At 40.2% G+C, this 20803-nt stretch overlaps 3 protein-coding genes across 3 annotated transcripts; 2 read left to right on the top strand and 1 right to left on the bottom strand.

The window, feature by feature from the left end:
• The first annotated feature begins 2 nt into the window (after nucleotides 1-2).
• dusp23b (dual specificity phosphatase 23b) lies at nucleotides 3-3672 on the top strand. Its single transcript, XM_051391466.1, has 3 exons — nucleotides 3-203; nucleotides 1157-1436; nucleotides 2092-3672. The coding sequence occupies exons 2-3, from the start codon at nucleotides 1167-1169 to the stop codon at nucleotides 2275-2277; spliced, it is 456 nt and encodes a 151-aa protein (XP_051247426.1). The 5' UTR covers nucleotides 3-203; nucleotides 1157-1166; the 3' UTR covers nucleotides 2278-3672.
• On the bottom strand, nucleotides 3508-15519 carry LOC127358339 (afadin). Its single transcript, XM_051391355.1, has 23 exons — nucleotides 15277-15519; nucleotides 14683-14875; nucleotides 14029-14135; nucleotides 13805-13932; nucleotides 13618-13700; nucleotides 13393-13473; nucleotides 13078-13283; nucleotides 12790-12935; nucleotides 12256-12350; nucleotides 11880-12151; nucleotides 11452-11595; nucleotides 8785-8983; nucleotides 8578-8669; nucleotides 8400-8486; nucleotides 8226-8291; nucleotides 8025-8098; nucleotides 7265-7380; nucleotides 7016-7174; nucleotides 6817-6908; nucleotides 6513-6653; nucleotides 4479-5342; nucleotides 3711-3783; nucleotides 3508-3580 (listed from the first exon to the last, which is right to left on the bottom strand). The coding sequence occupies exons 1-23, from the start codon at nucleotides 15370-15372 to the stop codon at nucleotides 3525-3527; spliced, it is 3570 nt and encodes a 1189-aa protein (XP_051247315.1). The 5' UTR covers nucleotides 15373-15519; the 3' UTR covers nucleotides 3508-3524.
• A 2511-nt stretch (nucleotides 15520-18030) lies between these two features.
• Nucleotides 18031-19594, top strand: LOC127358366 (protein NLRC3-like). The gene is made up of 2 exons (XM_051391398.1): nucleotides 18031-18242; nucleotides 18390-19594. The coding sequence occupies exons 1-2, from the start codon at nucleotides 18155-18157 to the stop codon at nucleotides 19577-19579; spliced, it is 1278 nt and encodes a 425-aa protein (XP_051247358.1). The 5' UTR covers nucleotides 18031-18154; the 3' UTR covers nucleotides 19580-19594.
• The last annotated feature ends 1209 nt before the right edge of the window (nucleotides 19595-20803 follow it).

Raw genomic sequence — 20803 nt, 5'->3', positions numbered from 1 at the left:
TTCAACGTCCGTGTAGTAAAATGTCTCCTGAGTGGTTACAGAGCCGCAGCTCTTCACGGAGCCGCTGATGTATAATGACAGCTGCACTGCCGCACCTAGCCCCGCAGCAGCTAGCGGTGTTTATATAAGTGTTTGTACTGTTACGGTAAGGTCGTTAACTCTAGTTGGCAGGCGGACATCATTCACCGCAAGAGGGGAAAACTGTGAGTAAAACGAGAGAGCATTGATATATCTGTGTTCAATAACAGACAACAGGCTAATGGCTAACGTTAGCTGGAGTGGCTCGCATTTGAAACGTACGAGCTGACTAACTAACTAGCGGGTATGAATGGGACCATTTATGTTATGTTAGTCAGCTTTTAAGTTTCTCGACACATTAAACTTAAACTAGAGGCTACACTCTTGTCCTTTCCTCTGCTAATCTTTGTGTAAAAACTAGGTGGAGTCTGGTGAGGCCTAGAGTGTATTTTCACATCAGGCCTGCGACTTTTATTGTGTTGAAATATGTACTGTTGTTAAACTAATCCCCCTCTGACAGACACTGAGCTATCTGGTTCATCCAGTATGCTGATGTTGTCTAGACAAACAGTATGAGGCTGTCAGACACTGTTTAATCTGTGCACTTACTCACAGTCCCTTAAACCGATTCACCTGAATTATTCAGTTTATTTATTGATTTGCACAATAACACATAATAAAAAATGCACACATATAGAAAAGTGTAGTTACAGTGCATTAGAGGCTTAATCAGAATCCTTTCTGTTTTAGTGAAATAAAAATAAACAAACAAAAGAAGCAAACAAAAGAAGCAAATAAAGCACATAGCATGAACAGGCATTAATGCATCATTAAATAAATATATGAAATGTATCGTGTATCATTGACCTTGTCTGTGGACAGTGATGAGTATTTTCTAAACAGAGGTGCAGATGAATGTCATCTATTTGAATGGGAAATCATTTTCAACATATAGGAAAGCTAATATTTACTGAAAATGTTATTTATAATGCCCTGATGCCTTGTTTTTATATTTATGTGAATGATTTTAGTACAACATATGTGATATGACTGCTTAAATGTAAAGTTAACTGCTTTTAATGTATGTTTAATGTAAAACATGTCTTGAATAAAGTGGTGCACGTCTTTCTCTCCTCAGTCCGACAAGCATGGCCTCCACTTCGCCACACAACTTCTCCTGGGTCGAACCGGGCAAACTGGCCGGACTGGCATTGCCCAGGATGACATGTGAATACCAGTACCTGCTGGACAACGGTATCAAACACCTGGTTTGCCTGTGTGAGAGAAAACCGCCTTACCACGACTCGTGTCCAGAGTTGCAGCTGCACCACATCAAGATAGCCGACTTTACTCCTCCTTCACCGAGTCAGATTGACAGATTCCTCTCTATCGTGGAAGAGGCCAACTCAAAGGGGGAGGTAAGAACTCAGATACTTGATAGGCTGTGCTTGATGGATGGTTACACTTATAAAGTGCTTTCAGGACTCTCCAGGGTTGAGTCTAGTGTTGTATGCAGACTCGCAAGCCACAAGCACTGTAACCGAATATATCTGGCATAGGTTTACTGTATTTTGGCGAAACCCCCTGGCACAGTGGAAAGGAAAAACTCTCTTGCAGCTCCTCCAGCCTTTGTCAGAGTATGGGATTCAGTACTATGTATTAAATTGTTTTAATTTTCACAAAGGCTATCAGCAGTAAGGTTTTTACTAAAGCTTACTCTGTTGCTTCTCTGTTTTTATTCTTCCAGTAGTCAGACATGGTCACTATCCAGGTGCTTGCAAAAAAGGGTTGCATATGACAATAATTATTATTTCTTTTAATTAAAGATTATTTTATTGTTGCTTAGTCTGCTGATTATTACGGCAATTCATCATTTGTTCTGTAAAATGTCAGAAAGTAGTGATAATTACTTTAGTAAACCAGACAAATACACCAACAAAAAGGAGCGAACTACTGTCTGCTCTGTAGTCGGGCTGCACAAATAATGGAACAAAAATCAGCTCCACTTACAAAACTTACACTGCTGTGCTACAGACCATTTAACAAAATAAATACTGTATTGTTCTTCTTCAGGGCGTGGGAGTTCACTGTATGCACGGACACGGGAGAACAGGGACCATGCTGGCCTGCTACCTGGTGAAGACGAGGAAGTTGTCGGGGATCGACGCCATCAACGAGATCCGCAGACTGCGACGAGGCTCCATTGAAACCCACGAACAAGAGAAAGCTGTGGTGCAGTTTTATCAGCGCACAAAGTAGCGTAAAGGAACAGAAGCAGACGTACCAGTGGGTTTTTACTGTTAATAAGTAAATACAATTATAAGGTGGAAGAAGTGCCTTGATTATACTGCTAAATTAAAACTTTATTATGTTGGAGTTGGAAATACAAGACTGAATCTTTAAACAATACTGAACCCAACATTGACATTACTCACAGTCTGAGCTTGGGACATTTCACCAAAACAAACATTTCTACTGTAAATACATACGCACGCTGCCTTTTTACATGGTACTGTATACTGTCATTTTGCCAGCACATCATTACTTTAGTTTATGTCGATAAAGAAGACATGTTCCTCCTCTGACAGGGTTCCCACGTGTTCTGGAAAATCTGGAAAACCTGGAAATTTAGAGACTAGTTTTCCAGTCATGCAAACACCTGGAAATTGATTAAAATGACCCAAGTATCCTGGAAAATTATCTATGTTGTCCTGGAAAATTCATTTCAAAACTCATTACAAATCAGATTACATAAACCTGGGTGTGTATTTTGTTTGAAACTCTACTGTTGGCTGGATAAGCTGCGCGCTATGACACTTCAGAGCTAGTTTACCAGAAGCAAATCGGGAAAAATGCTTTTCAATGTCAGTCAAAAGCCGTTTACACCACTTGCAGCAAACTTTTGGCGTAAAGTCTATTTTAGAAATGTGTTGTTTTGGTTGCTAATTGTTAATTGTACGTGCAAAGAACACTTATACTTTCTACCTTTTCTTTGAATAAGCTAGAAGATTCATTTTCTGTAAAACAGAATAAACTCTACAGGATTTGAATTGTTATCTGTGGTCTGCTGAGGCCTCAGCGGAAAAAAATCGGCTGTGGTGAGAACAGCCAAGCACGCCACATAAGCTAACGAGTTGGAACCCTGTCTGAGGCTTTACAAGGCTTCATTTATGCAGTGGACGGCAGAGAAAAGAGACGCTGACGCTCCTTGAATGTGAGCTTTTCAGGAGCCGACGCTCTCTTGATTTTCTCCTCCTGGTTTCTGTGAATAAACAATGATATTAGCAGGAATACTTGAATTGTATTAATGGGGACACAATAATGGGGCCTGTGCTGTTTTAAGATATATTTAAAGAGCATAGTCTGCAGATTAATTTTACTCAGGGAGGTCTCTCAAACACTTTTTGGAATAATTAAATTCCAATAATGTCTGACTGTTTTAAAAAGTGCAATAGACTAAATGAAGCTTCTTGTTGAGATAGTAAACAACTGTGCATGGAGCAAACTCACCCTTTTGAAGCAATGTTGTTAATGTCTTGACTCGGTCCACTTGGTCTTTGACCTGCCCAAAAACATGGAGATGTTGTAATGTGTAATAAAATAATATGTCTGACAAGCACAGACTCGTTTTAATAAAGATAACTGACAACAAAATACATAATTTTCGTAATAATGTTTTAGTGAACAATTACCTGTTTTTGCTTTGTCTTCCTTTTCCAACTCTTTCAATTCAGTGTTGATGTTCCCAGCAGAGCTTCTCCTGGTCTAAAGATGGAGAGGAGACAATTAGATAAAGGTTATTGTGGCGTTTTAAATATCAGCTTCATTAAAAAAAATCTATTGGTAGAAGTACTTTTGTTGATGAAGGTTAAGACAATTTTAACATTTTCTGACATGTTTACTTACGTAGCTTATTAATAAAATCTTAAGTATTTTCATGAAGTAAACTTGTGTCATATATTTATAATGCATTACAACACTTCCCATTTAGGTTACAATTATTCCGTAATTTTAAGCAGACGCACTCACTTTATTAAGTATTTCAAGAGCAAGCAGGAACATTTATATTTACTCGTAAAAAAAATAGAATCATGGAGTAATCGTTAATAGACAGTGTTTAAGTATAACCCATATGATATGAACCATATCAGTGTCCCAAGACCTTATAAACATGTTTTATTATGTGTTGTAGGCAGAGTCATAACGTCCCATAATCATACAATTAATAGTGAGTATAGTATTTGCATTATAATAAAGTATTTAGTAGAAAGAAAGGAAAAAGTAGAAAAAATCCCCCCTGTGTGCTTTTGTTCTGTTAAATATCTTTAATATGTGATCTTGTACCCTTCTTTATGTACCCACTTTCCTACAACCTACTTAATCTACTTAAGCTACTGATTTCCTACATTTCCCAGAATGCCATTTGGCAACATCAGAATTTCTTTAGGTTTGTGCCGCACCTGTGTTCTTTTCTCCAGCTGCTGTATCGTCAGCATCATGTCCAAATCCTCGTCTTCCTCGTCATCCTCGTCCTCTCCTCTCTGCTGGATCTCCTGCAGCCTCTTCTGAAACTGCCACTCCAGGCTGAGCTTTCGGAGCCGCTCACTCTCCTCCGCCGTGCGCTTCGCTTTAGCCTGGAGATCCTGCACCTCCTGCCCCAGGAGCTGCACCACATGAAGCCTCTGCTGCTTCTCCAGCTTCTCCTGGGCCTCCCTCCTCCACGGATCAGACAGCTGCTGAAGGTCTCTTTGCTTTGCAGGGCCCGAGCCCTGCTTCTGCTGAGTGGGAGGCTCTTGGAAGGAGACATGTTTCGTTGGAGTGATGCTCACTTGGGGTTTTGCTGCCTGATCCCTGTGTGTTTTGGGTCTTTGCTGCTGTGACAGAAGTGAGGGTTGAGGTAGCTTCTTGGTTGCAGGAGGGGGACACGCGTAAATATGATGAGCTTGACTCTTTACTTTAAGGGTTTGGCTCATCCTCGCTGCCAGCAAGGATGAGCTCTGGAAGGTAGTGAGTGGAGGATTTGTCTGTGTGTTCAGTGCTCTGGTTACAGGGATGTCTATGCGCGTTGGCTGGATCGGAGGCGTTGGAGTTGGATGTTGTGAAAAAGGAGTTCTCCAGACACCGGCGCCACTCGTACGGCTGCCCTGCTGTCGCTTTGTGGGAGAACAACTGTCTGAGAGCATATCATGAGTAGAAACACTCGAGCGAATTGGGAAAGATGAATAGTGGCTCATGGTTTGCTTTGCACGCTGGTCATTCTGCCTTTTGTCCAGCAGGGGGCCTCCACTGTCCATGCACAGGTTCTCCTGTGACAGAGCTTGGCGCTAGAAGGAGAAATATAGAGATTATATAGTGTATATATATATATATAGTATCATTTTAGAAACAATGGACCTTTTTCACAGCAGCCATTTTGACATGAAATAGTAGGGTAAACACAGGTGTTACTGATTATACTAATTAAAGCTTCATTCTATTTAGTGCAGCAGAGACTTTCCAGTGAGCCAACATGCACAACAGCAGCACTGTGACTCTGTTGGACCTGAATGGAGCAGAGCCTTAATTAAAATCATTGGTAACACCTGTATTTACCCTACCATTTCATGTCAAAATGGCTGCTGTGAAAATGGTCTAAAAAGTACTCACATCTTTTAATTAACTAAAAATGCCAGTACAACAATATAAACGTCCTGTACTTTAAAAATATACAAATTATCAGCAAATATGTACTTAGTGCCGTAGTAGCACAGTTGGGTAATTTGATCCAGTGGTTCCACTTCAGTGGACATCAGATGATTGATGGTTCTACTACACAGATTTGTATTCATATTGTAGACTTTTCTCTAATCTTTGCTTTATTGTAAAATATTGGATAATTATATTATTAAATTATTATTAAATAACAGTTTTTAAGGTGAATCCATCTGAGCAGACTGCTACCAACAGGAGAAGGGACACTGCTTCTTTTTAAGAGGTTTCAAGCCAAAAACCGTATGTTTTTTTTTATGTATAATCTTTATCTGAGTAACTAAAAAGTAACTAGTAACTTTATTTTATATTATAAAAAGTACAATTCTTTATTTTTATGACTTATAAATCAAAATTTTTTTTTTCCTGAGAAGAATAAATGGAACTATATCTAAGTACAACCCTGTGTTGCAAATTACAATAAAATAAACTTAAATCTTTTAATATAAAGTAGCATAAAGTGCACTCAAGAATGTAGAAAGTACAGTACTTGAGTAAATGTCACTTCCTACAACTGTGAACAATAGTTTCTTTGTTTACTGCTGATTAAAGGTCCAGTGTGTAGGATTTAGTGGAAAAACTACAGCGTCCGCAGCATCTATAGATATAAAAGGCTCATTCTAAGTTAACAAAAACACAACAATTCCTATATTCAGGTGATTATACACTAATAAAAACGTGGTTATACATATTATATTCCATTTCTGCCAATAGATGGACCTTTAAGACTTTCTGTAAAGACTTACCATGAAGGTCCTCTTATTTGAGCTCTGTCCATCTAAAGGCTTCACAGACACTTTGACTGTTTGCTGTGGTCGACTGGATTCAGAGAGGTTCTTGTGCTGGGATTTAGGGGTCGGAAGTGTCAAGTATTCCCTGTGATATGTCTGAATACAGGCATAGAAAGCAAGCAAAACAGGGTGATTTTGTGACATAAATTCGGTACATTCTTGTAACTGTATAGCAGCTTCCTTCCAGTCTTGGTATGGAGCTGACATTGCTCTTTTTAGGGACTGAAGATTGTACAAATGTTAAAGGAATAAGTCTCACATCGGCACAAAGGTTGATACTGGAGACAGCAGCCATGTTGTTCCCTCTCGCCACAGGGTCAACTGGTTCATCTCCATCCTCGGGGGCAAAATCTGCATATAAATACACTGGAGTTGTTCTTATGACTCAACCTCAAGCATTAAACATACAGCAAACACTGCCCGGCAGCGCTAAGTGATTAAAATAGAAGAGCGCTCACTGGTCATATTGGGGTTGGAGCGATAAAGTTGTCTGTTTCTCTGCATTATCTGGTCTCTCCGCCTCCTGCTGCTTCCATGAAGCTGTTCTGACGGACCAGGATCCACAACACTGTACAGCACCAGTGCTTTATCGCTTGAATTAGCATGACTTTTATCACCTTATGAAGCAAGAAAAGATTTTAATTAGGTCACGAAGAGCAGAGACGGTGAAATAAAAAACAATGGTTTAACTTTTGTAGTGTGTTTACCTGTATTCCCTGAGGTTGGCTCACTCAGTAGACAGCCCAGGCCGTGGTAGCTCGCTCCAAACTTTGCAACCTGTAAGGTCACAACGGGGCCAGTTTGCATCATGATAGCTGCTGCCCTAAATCAATATAAGATCAATAAGGTCATTACCTTGTTAGTAAAGCAAACTTTTAAACTGTGAGAGCACTGTATAGCCATAGTTTCTTCCTTATCACTGGACAAAAAGGGAGCTGTACCTGGAAAGATCCAATGGTATCCAAATCTGTAGTATATCATATCATCATATCATATAAAAATAAAATATGTCAGTAATCTTCTGGATACATACAGCATCTGTCCGTATCCAAACATATCACCACCTTGGATACTACCGTATTTATTCCAGTGTATCTTAATCTGAGTGTAAAACACATAACTGTTGAATGAGTGTTGAAGGTAAAGATTACGCTGCTATCACCTGTTGGCTATTTGAAAACTTATTTTGTATTTGTATCAGACAGAATTGACCTTTCCTAAGTCCTGCCCCCCCTTTTTGTTCTGTGCTCCAACCTCGGTCATATAAAACTGTTATATACTACATTCACATCTTGTCAAATGTTAGCGAATTCTAAAGTTACAAGCATGTACACAGTTTACAGGCAGTCCAACCAAATATTGAGATATTTCAGTTGTAAGGTGGTGTAACAACTAACAGACTGACGACGCCATTCCTAAACACATAGATTTCCCAACCAATTGTATAACAGGCTGTTATGTGGCTACCTTTCTTGGCTGAGGCCGAGCAGGCTTTGACCATCCACACTCAGCAGCTGATCCCCAGCTGTTAACCTGCCGTTCTGCACAAAGTAGAGACACAAGAGATTTTATCAATTATTTGAACCTTTCTCCGTTCAATTTCATTAAATGTATTGTGTTTACTGCACATCTCAAGTTCAGCTCAATCAAAACTGTGTCGGATCTCACCATTTCAGCCGGCCCTCCCTTGACAACAGACTTGATGTAAATCCCGAGGTTACCTTGACCTGCTCCCTGTGGCAAAACAAGAGGGAGGACGTTAATTAGCTGAGACGTTCAGCAGATAGTTTTCATGTTTAAATAGTTCCAGTTTGTGAACACGTCAGAATTAGGAAAAATCACCTTGGCAGCCACGATGCTGACCCCCATCCCACTGTTGAGAGGTTTGTTCAGTGTGATCGTCACAACCTCTGGCTCTCTGTGTGCTGCCTATTGAGGATGGATATAATGGAAGTCAAAATATACGTATGTGTTATGTTTAAATTAAATTATATTTCCAATGCATCTGGAACCTGCTTACCAAGTATGTTCTGTCTGCTGAGGAAGTTGGTTCTCTGAAGTACACTTTCCAGTCGCCTCTGGAGTTCGGCTGGGATGTTAAAGAGCAGAGACCTGGACGAGAGGGATGTCATTTAACACAAATATCAAAACAAACAACTCATTTTAGGGGTTTTTATTACAACACATTCCTAGTATTTTTTGGACTTTTTGCAAATATGACACACACCTTTCCGGCAAACTGGCTCCAAAAACTCTCTAAACCCTTGAGGGATTCCTCTCACAGTGTCACAGGAGTATCCTCCGTCCGGCAGCAGGAAGGGCAGATGGAGGTCGAGGCTCTCCTCCAGCTGGATGTCCCGTCCTTCGCTTCGAATCAGGCTATCTGCCGAGGCCTCAGCAGCCGTCACTACAGCATCGATCAAATCCTGCAGCGAGGATGACAAGTGGATCAGACAGCGGAAATATTTCAGGAAAAGGTCGTTCTAGTATATAGATTGGCATTTGTCATTCTGTGACAAGGCTTCAGGGAAGGGACATCCAATCTGCCTGCTCTGACCCTGAGCAAAACGATGAAGACCTTCCTGCAGATGACCCTGAGCTCCTGGGAGAGGTAGAAAAGTACAACCATAAAGTAATGTAGCATCATTAGACACATAATAATAGTCACTGGTGGGGAGTAACTAAGGATTTTTACTCGAGTACTGTGCTAATACAGTTTTGAGGTACTTTTACTGCACTTCACTACATCTCAGAGGAAATTACTTTTAATTAATTTATGTTAACTCAGCTATGAACTTTGTAGATTACAATAACATACAAATTTTGAAATATTATGTAATATAATGCATTGTTATTAATAAAACTACAATATACATACATATAAAACGGTATATAATCTAAGCTCCTCTTCTAAACATGATTATAGTCCTAGTGTTTACACAGAAATCCATCTGAAATGATCCAATAATATATAACAATATAACTTAATACTGACGGGATATTCTGCCGCATGATGAGTACTTTTAGCTTTTAATACTTTCAGTACAATTTGTTTATCATTTATACGTACTTATTGTAAGTAACTAATGTAGGACTACAGCAGCTTACTTCAGTAATGCCAGTTTCAGTAGTAGTGAGTAGTAAATGAAGGTTATAGTAGAAGCAGCAGTGATACCTGTCATAATATATTGCAGTTCAAGCAGAGGTAAAAGCCAGTGGTGGACAGTGTTGGGCCAGTTAACTCATTAACTCTTTCAAAAGTAATTTTATTTAGTTAGTTACACTACTAGTTGTATTACTTGTCTGCTACTCCCCATAAAATTTGGTTTCAGACTTAAAATCCAGTTTTGTTTGTTAAAATCAAAGTAATGGGAATATTTCCAGCCACTGAATGTAAGCGTTTCCATCTTCCAGGCTAGGATGTGATTGTTGGATTTCAATCTAGTAAAGGGGTGACAACAAAAGTATGGCATATGGGTGGCCCTACTAGTAATCAGTTACATTAGGTAACTATTTGGGGAAGTAATGTTATTACAAGTAACACCAAGTTACTCGAATTTGAGTAAACTACAACTCAACTGGTAGCAGCAGCAGTAGGAATTCTTGTTGTCATGGTAGCAGCAATACTAGTCATCGTCATAGAGGTACCAGCTGCTGTGATCCAGTGGACAGTAAGGTTTTACTCTCATATTACAAAGCCTTTCTTTATAGACAGTATGGGACGCAGCCTTTTCAGTAAAGGCGGGATATTTAACTTAAATTGACTATTTTTATAATATAATTGCAAATGCATTACTGTTAGGGATGCACAATTAATTCAAATCTTATCAAAATGGCAATATGGCCAAATGTAATATGCAAATCACAGAAGCTGCAATTGTTTGATAAAGGTAAAATGTGTGACAACAAAGCATTATAATAAAGTTCTGTAGTTTGGTACAGACCACTAAAAAACTTCACATCATCATGATTTTAATAGTTTTATCAGTGAAAATTGAATTTGTAATGCAAAAATGGTAATTCCCACACTAATTGTGAACCATATCTGTCAAAATAATATGTTTTTACTATATCGTGCAGCCCTAATTACTGTGTATGAAAGAATATACAATATAGAAGAATATAATTGAATATAGATTTTCAAAGGTCATGAGCAACTTGAATGTGCGTGAAAGTTACAGTAATTGGGCACAATGCTTTAATGCTGTTATATATGAATAATGATGTTGATTAGTGTAAATGTTATTGGCTGAAATTGGATTTGGCATATTTCCTACTAGATAGATGTTGTTGTTTTTGGATGGTCAACCCAGATACATGACTGTTGTCTTGCACACAGCCCATTTAATTATCACCTGTTATATTGGCTTAATTAAAAACTTGACATAGTTTTTGTCAGACATAGGATAGTTAGCCACCTTCATATTTATTTTAACACACCCCATACTCAGCAAAGTATTAGAGAAATATTTCACTCAAAAGCAATGGGTTTATGTGACAACTCGCTTTACTATTCTCCATATATTATTCATTATCATATTCATCATTGTTAATTATTCATATTATTAAATCTATACTGCTGAGCTCCTGTTCTGTGGCTGAGGCTGCTGCAAGACAGAACCACACTCATTGCAAACCATAAGCCTATATCTATGTACAGGCCATCAACATTGAACACCCCTAAATATAGACTCTGTACAGTATACATACTCTGTATACAGAAAAGGCTGTGATCTGAGCTCTGATTTAGTGGTCGTACTTTTTAATTTCTACAAGCTATTCCTCTTGATATCTCTCGTGAAAGGATTCGATCCAAAAAGCAGCATCATAGTTGTAATTTCAAAAAAGGGAAAACAACAGAATCGGAGTGGAAGAATACATGAAAAGTACTCACAATGGGGATGTGAGGCTCATTGGTGGCATAGAGGTAGCCAGCTAGCAACGTCTGCAGCTGCAATGAGTTCAGCTTGAAACAGGTATTCTGGATGTCCTTCGCGTCTTTCATTGAGTACTTATTCATGGTCAGGAGCATGGTTGCCTAGAAACAGCCAGGCAATGCTATTTTAACAACTTGTACTGAATGAAATATGTGCTCTGACACGTAATTAAAACCTGAGCTAAAAAACTGCAAAGCATAAACAGGTCCAGAGGTGTATTCTCTTACAAAGAAGCTCATAAAATGCAGAAAAGAACATCTAATTCAGAGTTTTTTATATTGAAACGTATAGCATTTTGGTGGTAGAAAACACTGATCCCATATTTCTAAAAGCCCAGTGTTGTTTTTACCAATATTCAGACGTGTAGTGCAGGCAGGGAACCGACCTGGATTATGTGTCCGAGGTGGCAGTCGGCGGCCAGCTCCAGGCCCTGCCTCTCCGCCCAGGCTTCAATGGCCATAAGCCTCTGGCGGAGAGCAGCTCCCCAGTAGTGGGAGCGCAGGCCGGGAGTGTTAGTCTCCGGGCTCATTAGCTGGTTGAAGAGCCAGGCACTGATGAAATGGAAGAGTTGAGAGAAGAGCTGGATGGTGAGGGCGGGGTTGACCCGACAGCGGCGTAAAAGAGACATGGTGTTCATCAAGGTGTTCAGCACCATCTCTGCAAATGGGAAGAAAAACTTACATGGTATTTGAACAGGGAGGCTCTTCAAAGAGTCTTAAATTGTGTGGTGTACTGAGGTAATTGTTGCTGAATACATTTACCTATTCCAGCTGGCAGTGGGCCGTGTTGCTCAGGATCAATCAGAAAAGTTGGCAAGTGTTTCCTTAACTCATTCTGTAGACACTGTAGCAGGCAACTTGAGGGAATAAAGCAAATATAAAAACAAAAACGTTAGACTGTATTATGTATAACATGCATCTGCTCTGTCTTGAGCATTTAGTCAAAAAGCTACATAATTATCAATTTTATTTTTATATAAACACATGACATAAACATTTAAGGATCCCTTAAAATGTCCTCAACATGTTTGTACTTCCATCTGTGTTCTCTTGTTGTATATCTTGTCATAATACATGAATACTGATATATCTGCGATAAGAGAGTTTTCTATTGCAGTGAGGAAAGAACCTGTTTTTAGAGTGGTTTGTTTTAGTGGCAAGAGACCTGGATGATCTGTTGTGTGTGTGTGTGTGTGTGTGTGTGTGTGTGTGTGTGTGTGTGTGTGTGTGTGTGTGTGTGTGCTGCAGTTTCAAGTTGGATCCAAGCTCACTGAATGTCTACGGTCACGTCTGTACCTGTAAGCTTTGTGCACCAGGTGGGACAGATCCAACTGACTTTGCTGTGTGAGCGGGCTGAGGTCTTTGTCATGCTTGAGGAAGTTTAGCAGCTCAGAGGAGTTGGCCATCCAGAAGGCGAGCGCGCCGGCGGTGGCCTGCTGCCTCTGCAAGGCAAATATAGCAGCAGTGTCTTGTAAACTCACAGAACACCTGGCAGACTTGACTTTGGTTTCTCAGTTTGCTTATAAACTGTCATTTATTCAGTGCGTGCAAGTGTAACAAAAGTAAATGGTTTCTTGTACTCGCCTGGGTGACCTTCCCTGTCATGGCCACCATTTTGTTGGCAATGGAGGTTACACTGTGTGTCTGCCCTGAGGGTGGACAGCCTCGTCTGTAATGGCGTTGCAGAGCGAAGCGTCCCACCGCATAGAGGATGTATGCAGGTGAGAGCTTGAAATGAACTGTGGAGCTGTTGGTGTAATTTATGACTGCAGATAGGAAGGCTTCCTCAGCTGAAAATGTGAAAGACACCAGCAGGGGGCAGGAGGACATTATGAGAGGGAACGCAGTGAGCTTACGAATGACAAATATCAAAAATAACACTGTTTGTTTCATACTCACAATTATCACAGAATTTAATTCTAATTGGTAATCCAGGTTGATCAGAAACGTCAGGATGATGACTTCCTGTGGGCTTTACTCCTGTATTTCAGCAAAGAGAAATCATATGAGGAATAGAGAAACAAGGACTTGCAGCCATCCTGTTTATATAATATAAACTTATTCATTAGACAGCAGCACAGTTCATTATCATTTCTATTTGTCTACAATTTGCAGATTACTTACCCGGGGCAGCCTGCCTCTGCTGCTTTTTTGTCTCGTGGTTAGACACACAAATGCTGTTGTTGTTCAGTGGCTTTTCAGTTGACCTGGATATTTGTTTAAAGGGGTGAATGTTATTCTACGGGTTAGATAAGCCTGAAGCCAGTTGTCTGGAAAATAAAAATTCCTAGTAAACAATGAAACATTTTACCCATTCTCCTCCTCTGAAACCTTGTCAGTCGCTTTAGTTTTGTTCTTCTCTTTCTTCTTTTCTTTTCTCGACAGTGTCCTCTTGAAGGATTGGATCACGCCTCCTTTTTCCTTCTCGTGACAGTTCTCCTTTATTGTTCAGCGCATAAAAACAGAACATAGATATGAGATGTGAGAATGAAGAGAGAGTGAAATTGCAGACTAGATTAATGATTTGAATCTTACCACCAAACTCTCCTTGTCTTTCTTCAGCACAAAACGTCCTTCTCTGTTGTCTGTGGTCCAGTTTAATTGTACCAGCAAAGGTCTCTCGTCCAGATCCAGTTTACGTTCTTATTCCACATACAAGCATATTGTTAAATCAACTGAACATTTAATACGACAGCTTGACTAAGTGATCACAAAAGAAATCACACAAACTGTTATACAAAGTTTGAAATGTACCAGTATGTGTTACATACTGCTCTTATGCTTCCTGAACTGTTGTAAAGTAAGAAATCAGGGATGCATCTAACAATTATCTTCAGAATACTTGATCAGTTCATTGTTTGATTTCGTTTAAAACCCAAATAGATTTTCAGTTTACAATCCCATGACTGATCTAAATCAGGACCTCTCATAATGGTGAGTCTGAAACCAGCTGATTTTTATGGCTGAAAAATAACCTAATCCATTAACTGATTAGCAAAATTGTTGCTGATTAATTTTCTGTTGACAAACGAATTAATTAATTGATTTCTTGTTTTCAGCTATAAACAAAATACAACAACATTGTCCTTGTTAACATTATGAGAATTTATTATGTCCAAAGAGGCAAAGCGGCAGCCAGGCCAGAATCAAAATGCTTTTCACTTTGAGTCACCTGAGTTGAGTGATTACCTTGATTGCCGTGGATCTCGTACAGGGAGTAACCCGTCGTCAGCATTTTCATATCAGGCCTGAATTTCTCTGAAAGAGTTTCTATAATCTCGTGAGTTGAAGAGTTGCTGCAAACTCGCAGGCACTTTGTGGCCACATTTCCTCCAACATGATCCTCAAAGTAGAAGCGCATCACACCATGAAACTCTGACTTCTGCCAGGAAACAGTTGCAGAGAAGAAGCCATGTTGTTGAATAGGCGTTGAGAATGAAATGGATAATCTTCCTTTTTTTATAAAATGCTGCTTTCGATTTAGGAATTTAAAAAGCTCTCCCCATGCAAGTGCTGTCAGATTCTTAAAAGATAGCAGGTAATATAAATTATAATCTTATTAAATCTCGCACACTTGATAGCTTATGTATTTATTTATTAAAAAAATTATTGAGCTTTAAATCTTAATTCAAAACAGGAATGCAAGTTTGTTTATTTGGTCTCTTGGCAGCCTGCACGCAGCTGTCAATTCAACATAGACACTTTAAAGTATATCTAGAAAATAAAGGTTAAACCAAACCGATAATTTATTCTCTTTATGCAACCTGTCTGCAGGCGACTCACCTCATCAGGTTGGCTTATTTCAAACAAGTCCAGTCTGTTGTCGTTCCACTGTCTGATGACTTTGGCTAATTTCTCTCGTTCTTCCTCCTCCGGCATTTTTCATCAATTAAACTCAAAGTTTCTGTCTGACTGGCTGCTGTGGATTTAGTCCAGAAAAAGACAGAGAGGAATATCCTGTGGCAGAAAAAAAAACTCTTATCTGTCCTGGTTATTGTATCTATTAGGACCCCACCCCTTCTTCAATCTATTCCCCATTAGTTATAAACTCTTTGTGCTGTGCAGTGAGTTCTTAAACATAATTGCCTACTTCATCCCCACATCCCTCTCCAAGCCCCACACCCCTCTGCCCCTCATTTAACGGGTCAGTGGATCTTTGTTATGTGAAGCAAACAGTTTCCCAATCATATAACTGTCACAGGCAAATGATTCCCATCTTTATAGTTCACCACCAAATTTAATCTGTCATTTTCTCTTTAATTGTGGTCATATCATTTCCATGCGCAAAATGATTGTTTTAATTCCCCTCTGGGGTTTTCTGGTGCCACTATTTACATATATTTAACTGTTATAAAATATATTTTCACCATGCTGCGGAAGTCATCATGTGATGTTGACAGTGTGCAGGAATCTCAGAGACATGAGAGATTTCCATCCTCCTTTTCTCATTACGCTTGAGGGAATCCCACTTAACATGCATACCAGTGATTTTCAACACAATTTATGGCCTTCCCATTCAGTCAGCACTATGTATGTAGGGCAGCTTTTGTTGGCTGCTCTGAAGCTTTCTGGGTAAACCTACAAAGGAACAAAAGCCTCAACAAAAACCAACCCTTAATTAGATATACAGTATTGCATTAAAAAACTGAACAAACAAGGGTATTGTTGTCTGGCTGTTGGGAAATGCAGAGAAGATGCCTTTCAGTAGGAGAAATACATAGTTTCTGCCATGATGATCCATTTGAGAAACAGGTACAAGGCTACAGCCCATCAGCATAAATCTTTTTATTTTCATGTAAAAACTTCATAACTCTGTCAAGGTAATCTTCAAATTTTTTTAAATAAAAGACGAACAGTTTAGACATTTTAAAACACCATCTGAATTCAGCTCAAACTGCATTCAATTGACTGATGTGGCCTTGATTTCAGGAGGATGCCTCAACCCTCTCTGGAACCACTGAGTTATTGCTATTTAAATTTACCACCCACTATAGAGAACATCCATCCAAAGTTTGCAGGGTCACTCGCAACTTTTTTGTCCACTGGCCAAATGGTTAGTGAATGTTTAAATTTGATCTATAATCAGTAGATTACCATTGTTTTTTTGGCTGGTGAGTGAAGCAAATCTACCAGCCACTTATTTTACCAGCATTTGTCCGGTAGCTGTTGCTAATTTTGTGCCCTCGTAACTGAAATGGACAGTTAATATCAAAAGAATCTTCCTCTTAGTTATAGCGCTATTTATCCATCCAGATTGTTTTGGTTTGAGTAGCCAAGTTTTGGAGATATCAGCCGTAGGGATGTCTGTCTTCTCTCGAATATAATGGAACCAGCTGGGGCTCAGCTGGAGTTGCTCAAAGCGCCAAAAAAAGTACCACTCGGTTCTTTACAGCATCTTCCTCCCCTAGGACTTGTAGGTCACAAAGAGCTCTCTCCATGGCTTGAATCAGTTTGATTGTCTTCCTCGGATGGTTTCCCTTGATGGGGGAAAGTCCTTGCACTTCTTGCACAATCAGCAGCACTATTTTCGGCTTATTTCCGTACTTGTTGTCCAGGAGCCTGAACACGTCGTTGGCGGATCCACAGCTGGACAATACGAGGTCCCTCTTGACTTTCTCATCTAGGCTTTCTCATCTAGGCTAAGAGATAGAATTTCCTCACATTTTCCAATCCATGAGGGTTTCCCAGACGTTGCAAGTCCTCCCATTCAGCTTTCCAGCGGTAGTAATCCCTCATATTACCAGAAAACCAGTGCAGAACTGATCCTGATTTTCGATCAGGAGGAAAAAACCTGAACCCAGCTGTGTGTCCATGGAGAGAGCCTACTCTATGGATCGCCCTATAGACTTGATGATTGAAACAATATAATGTGTTTTTATCAGACTCTCAGTTGTGAGATCTCCAGTTTTTAAACCTTTACTGACTCAGATTAAGTTCTCTGTGCACCAACACTCTTTTTCCAGTACAACCAGTCTAATACAAGCAGACACTGAGCAGCTCCACTGGAGCAGCTGGAGGCTCTAGGTGCCTTGCTCCAGGGCACTTCAGCAGTGTACAGTGAGGGAGGGAGAGCTATATAGAGGGGTTGGTGAGAACTGTTGCAACTGAACCGAACTGAGCTGTTGATTCTCAGTGGGATCTGCAGGACTAGTAAACCTTTACCACTACAGGGAGTCATCAGATTCACTGTTCACATCCAAATATCACTTCATGGACCTTTACCTTGTGTTTGTCTCTGTGTGGACAGACATAATGTGAGCTCATTCTTCATGATTCCTCCACAGAGTGGACCAGGAGAGCTCAGAGGTTCCCAGTGGTCTGCCCAGCAGTATCAAACACACCTGGACTCCATATTTATGGTCTGTACATGGACAACAACTACTTTTACATCTATTGTGTTCACAATAATCTCCATGCTGCACTTTTTAGACCAGCGGATTGTCAGTCTGTCCAACATGGATCTGATGTTTGATTCCATGATTTGACTTTGATTGAGTCATTCATTCATATTCTGTTCCAGCTGCTGGAGGACAACATTGTCACTGTCGTGAAGAACGAGCTGCAGAAGATCCAGAAGGTTCTGAGTTCAGATTACCCAGAATGCTTAGAGAGTCAGAGGGAGGATGAGGAAGTGTTGGACGGTGAGGATGAAGAGCAGAGGATGAGAAGCAGAGAGGCATTTCTGAAGATCACACTGCACTTCCTGAGGAGAATGAAGCAGGAGGAGCTGGCTGACCGTTTGCAGAGCAGTAAGAGGATTTCTCTGAAGTATTTAACACGCTGGTTAAATTAGACATTTACTGATGTCTCAACAGATGGACCAAAATATATTCACATACTCATTCAACTTAAATATTTATTTGACTCATGAATGGTCCTTATTTGTGTTTGCTCAGGAAGTCATTCTGGAGTTTGTCAGCGTGAACTTAAATCCAACCTGAAGAAGAAGTTCCGGTGTGTGTTTGAGGGGATTGCTAAAGCAGGAAATCCAACCCTTCTGAACCAGATCTACACAGAGCTCTACATCACAGAGGGAGGGACTGCAGAGGTCAACGATGAACATGAGGTCAGACAGATTGAAACAGCATCCAGGAAACCAGACAGACCAGAAACAACAATCAGACAAGAAGACATCTTTAAACCCTCACCTGGAAGAGATGAACCAATCAGAACAGTGATGGCAAAGGGAGTGCCTGGCATTGGGAAAACAGTCTTAACACAGAAGTTCAATCTGGACTGGGCTGAAGACAAAGCCAACCAGGACATACAGTTCACATTTCCATTCACTTTCAGAGAGCTGAATGTGCTGAAAGAGAAAAAGTACAGCTTGGTGGAACTTGTTCATCACTTCTTTACTGAAACCAAAGAAGCAGGAATCTGCAGGTTTGAAGAGTTCCAGGTTGTGTTCATCTTTGACGGTCTGGATGAGTGTCGACTTCCTCTGGACTTCCACAACACTGAGATCCTGACTGATGTTACACAGTCCACCTCAGTGGATGTGCTGCTGACAAATCTCATCAGGGGGAAACTGCTTCCCTGTGCTCACCACTGGATAACCACACGACCTGCAGCAGCCAATCAGATCCCTCCTGAGTGTGTTTACATGGTGACAGAGGTCAGAGGGTTCACTGACCCACAGAAGGAGGAGTACTTCAAGAAGAGGTTCAGACATGAGAAGCAGGCCAGCAGAGTCATCTCCCACATCAAGACCTCACGAAGCGTCCACATCATGTGCCACATCCCAGTCTTCTGCTGGATCTCTGCTACAGTTCTGGAGGATGTGTTGAAGAAAGGAAAGAGAGGAGAGCTGCCCAAGACCCTGACTGAGATGTACATCCAATTCCTGGTGGTTCAGTCCAAACTGAAGAATGTCAAGTATGACGGAAGAGCTGAGACATATCCACACTGGAATAAAAAGAGCAGGAAGATGATTGAGTCTCTGGGAAAACTGGCTTTTGAGCAGCTGCAGAAAGGAAACCTGATCTTCTATGAATCAGACCTGAAAGAGTGTGGCATCGATATCAGAGCAGCCTCAGTGTACTCAGGAGTGTTCACCAGTGGTGTGCACAGACTTTTTGAAGGGTAGGGGCGGAAAGAAAAAAAAGGGCACATATAGTGCGTCCTCACCACTGTAGAGGGCACTTTAGACATGTTTTATATGTTATACAAATGGCACATTATATAGCCTTAAAACAGACTAACTAGACAGACTACTCAGGTTAGTTTGCTGTTAGGATCAGCATCCACGAGAACTGTGTGGATTTCAACGTTGGACTGTGAAGAACACACAGCGACATGGATGTATGAAGGAAATATATCCCCAGGTGCTCTGGGGGTCTTCCACCAGAACATTTTCAATTAAATAGATTCAATTTCCTGTATTCTAGTGCATTTTAACACCATATTAGCACCAGATGATCCAAACTGCTTCTGTGAGATATAGTTCTGGCTCAATATAGATCAACAAAGGTGCAGCGGCCAGGTCATTACCCGTTGATATTAAGATACCTGACTCAAAAGTGACTAATTAATTCGTCATAATCGTCTGTTCGGACTACAACTTCCAACTACGTGAGAAAGACAAGAAGATCTTTGATCTGGAACGGAGAGTGGATACATTGGAGCAATACTCACGTTTGGATGATGTGATTATTAGCGGATTACAAACTAAACATCAAACCTTTGCAAGAACTGTGGTCGGAGATAAAAACGGAGAAGATTCTCCACATTCCTCGAGAGCAAAAACGTGCATATCCAAAGCCAAAACATAGTAGCCTGTCACACTCTTTCCAAGAGAAGTGCAAAAGCTACGCCGATAATCATATTGCGTCTCCAGAACAACCATAAAGGATGTAATGGAATGTCTAACTGTTGAAATAGAGGTGGAAATAGGTAAAAATATTATTGTAAGTTGTGTATATAGAAAACCTGGATCAGACATTGAACAATTTAAAGACAAGATAGCTGAGATGTTTGATAAATTAAATGATAAAAGGGTGGTATTTGTGTGTGGTGATTTTAACATAGATGCATATTGATGCAATGTTTAGTATGAGCTTATATCCCATGATTACCAAATCCAGTAGAATAACTAAAGAGAGTTCAACATTAATAGATAACATATTTACAAATGCCATTGACAGAAGGCTACTGAGTAATAAAACATCAAGTTAGATTTATTTTATGAGGAAGAAGACACTCAGACTGTTGTAACTGCACTATTGCTTTCGGGCTGAGGGTGGTGTTTCAAAATAAAAGTCTACAACGTCACAACGTTCATTGTATGTTAACAGGTAGAGGGGTCTGGTGG

Source organism: Dicentrarchus labrax, unplaced genomic scaffold (genome assembly GCF_905237075.1).
Source record: "Dicentrarchus labrax unplaced genomic scaffold, dlabrax2021, whole genome shotgun sequence".
Lineage (NCBI taxonomy): Eukaryota > Metazoa > Chordata > Actinopteri > Moronidae > Dicentrarchus > Dicentrarchus labrax.
This window is presented reverse-complemented; position numbering and strand designations above follow the sequence as displayed.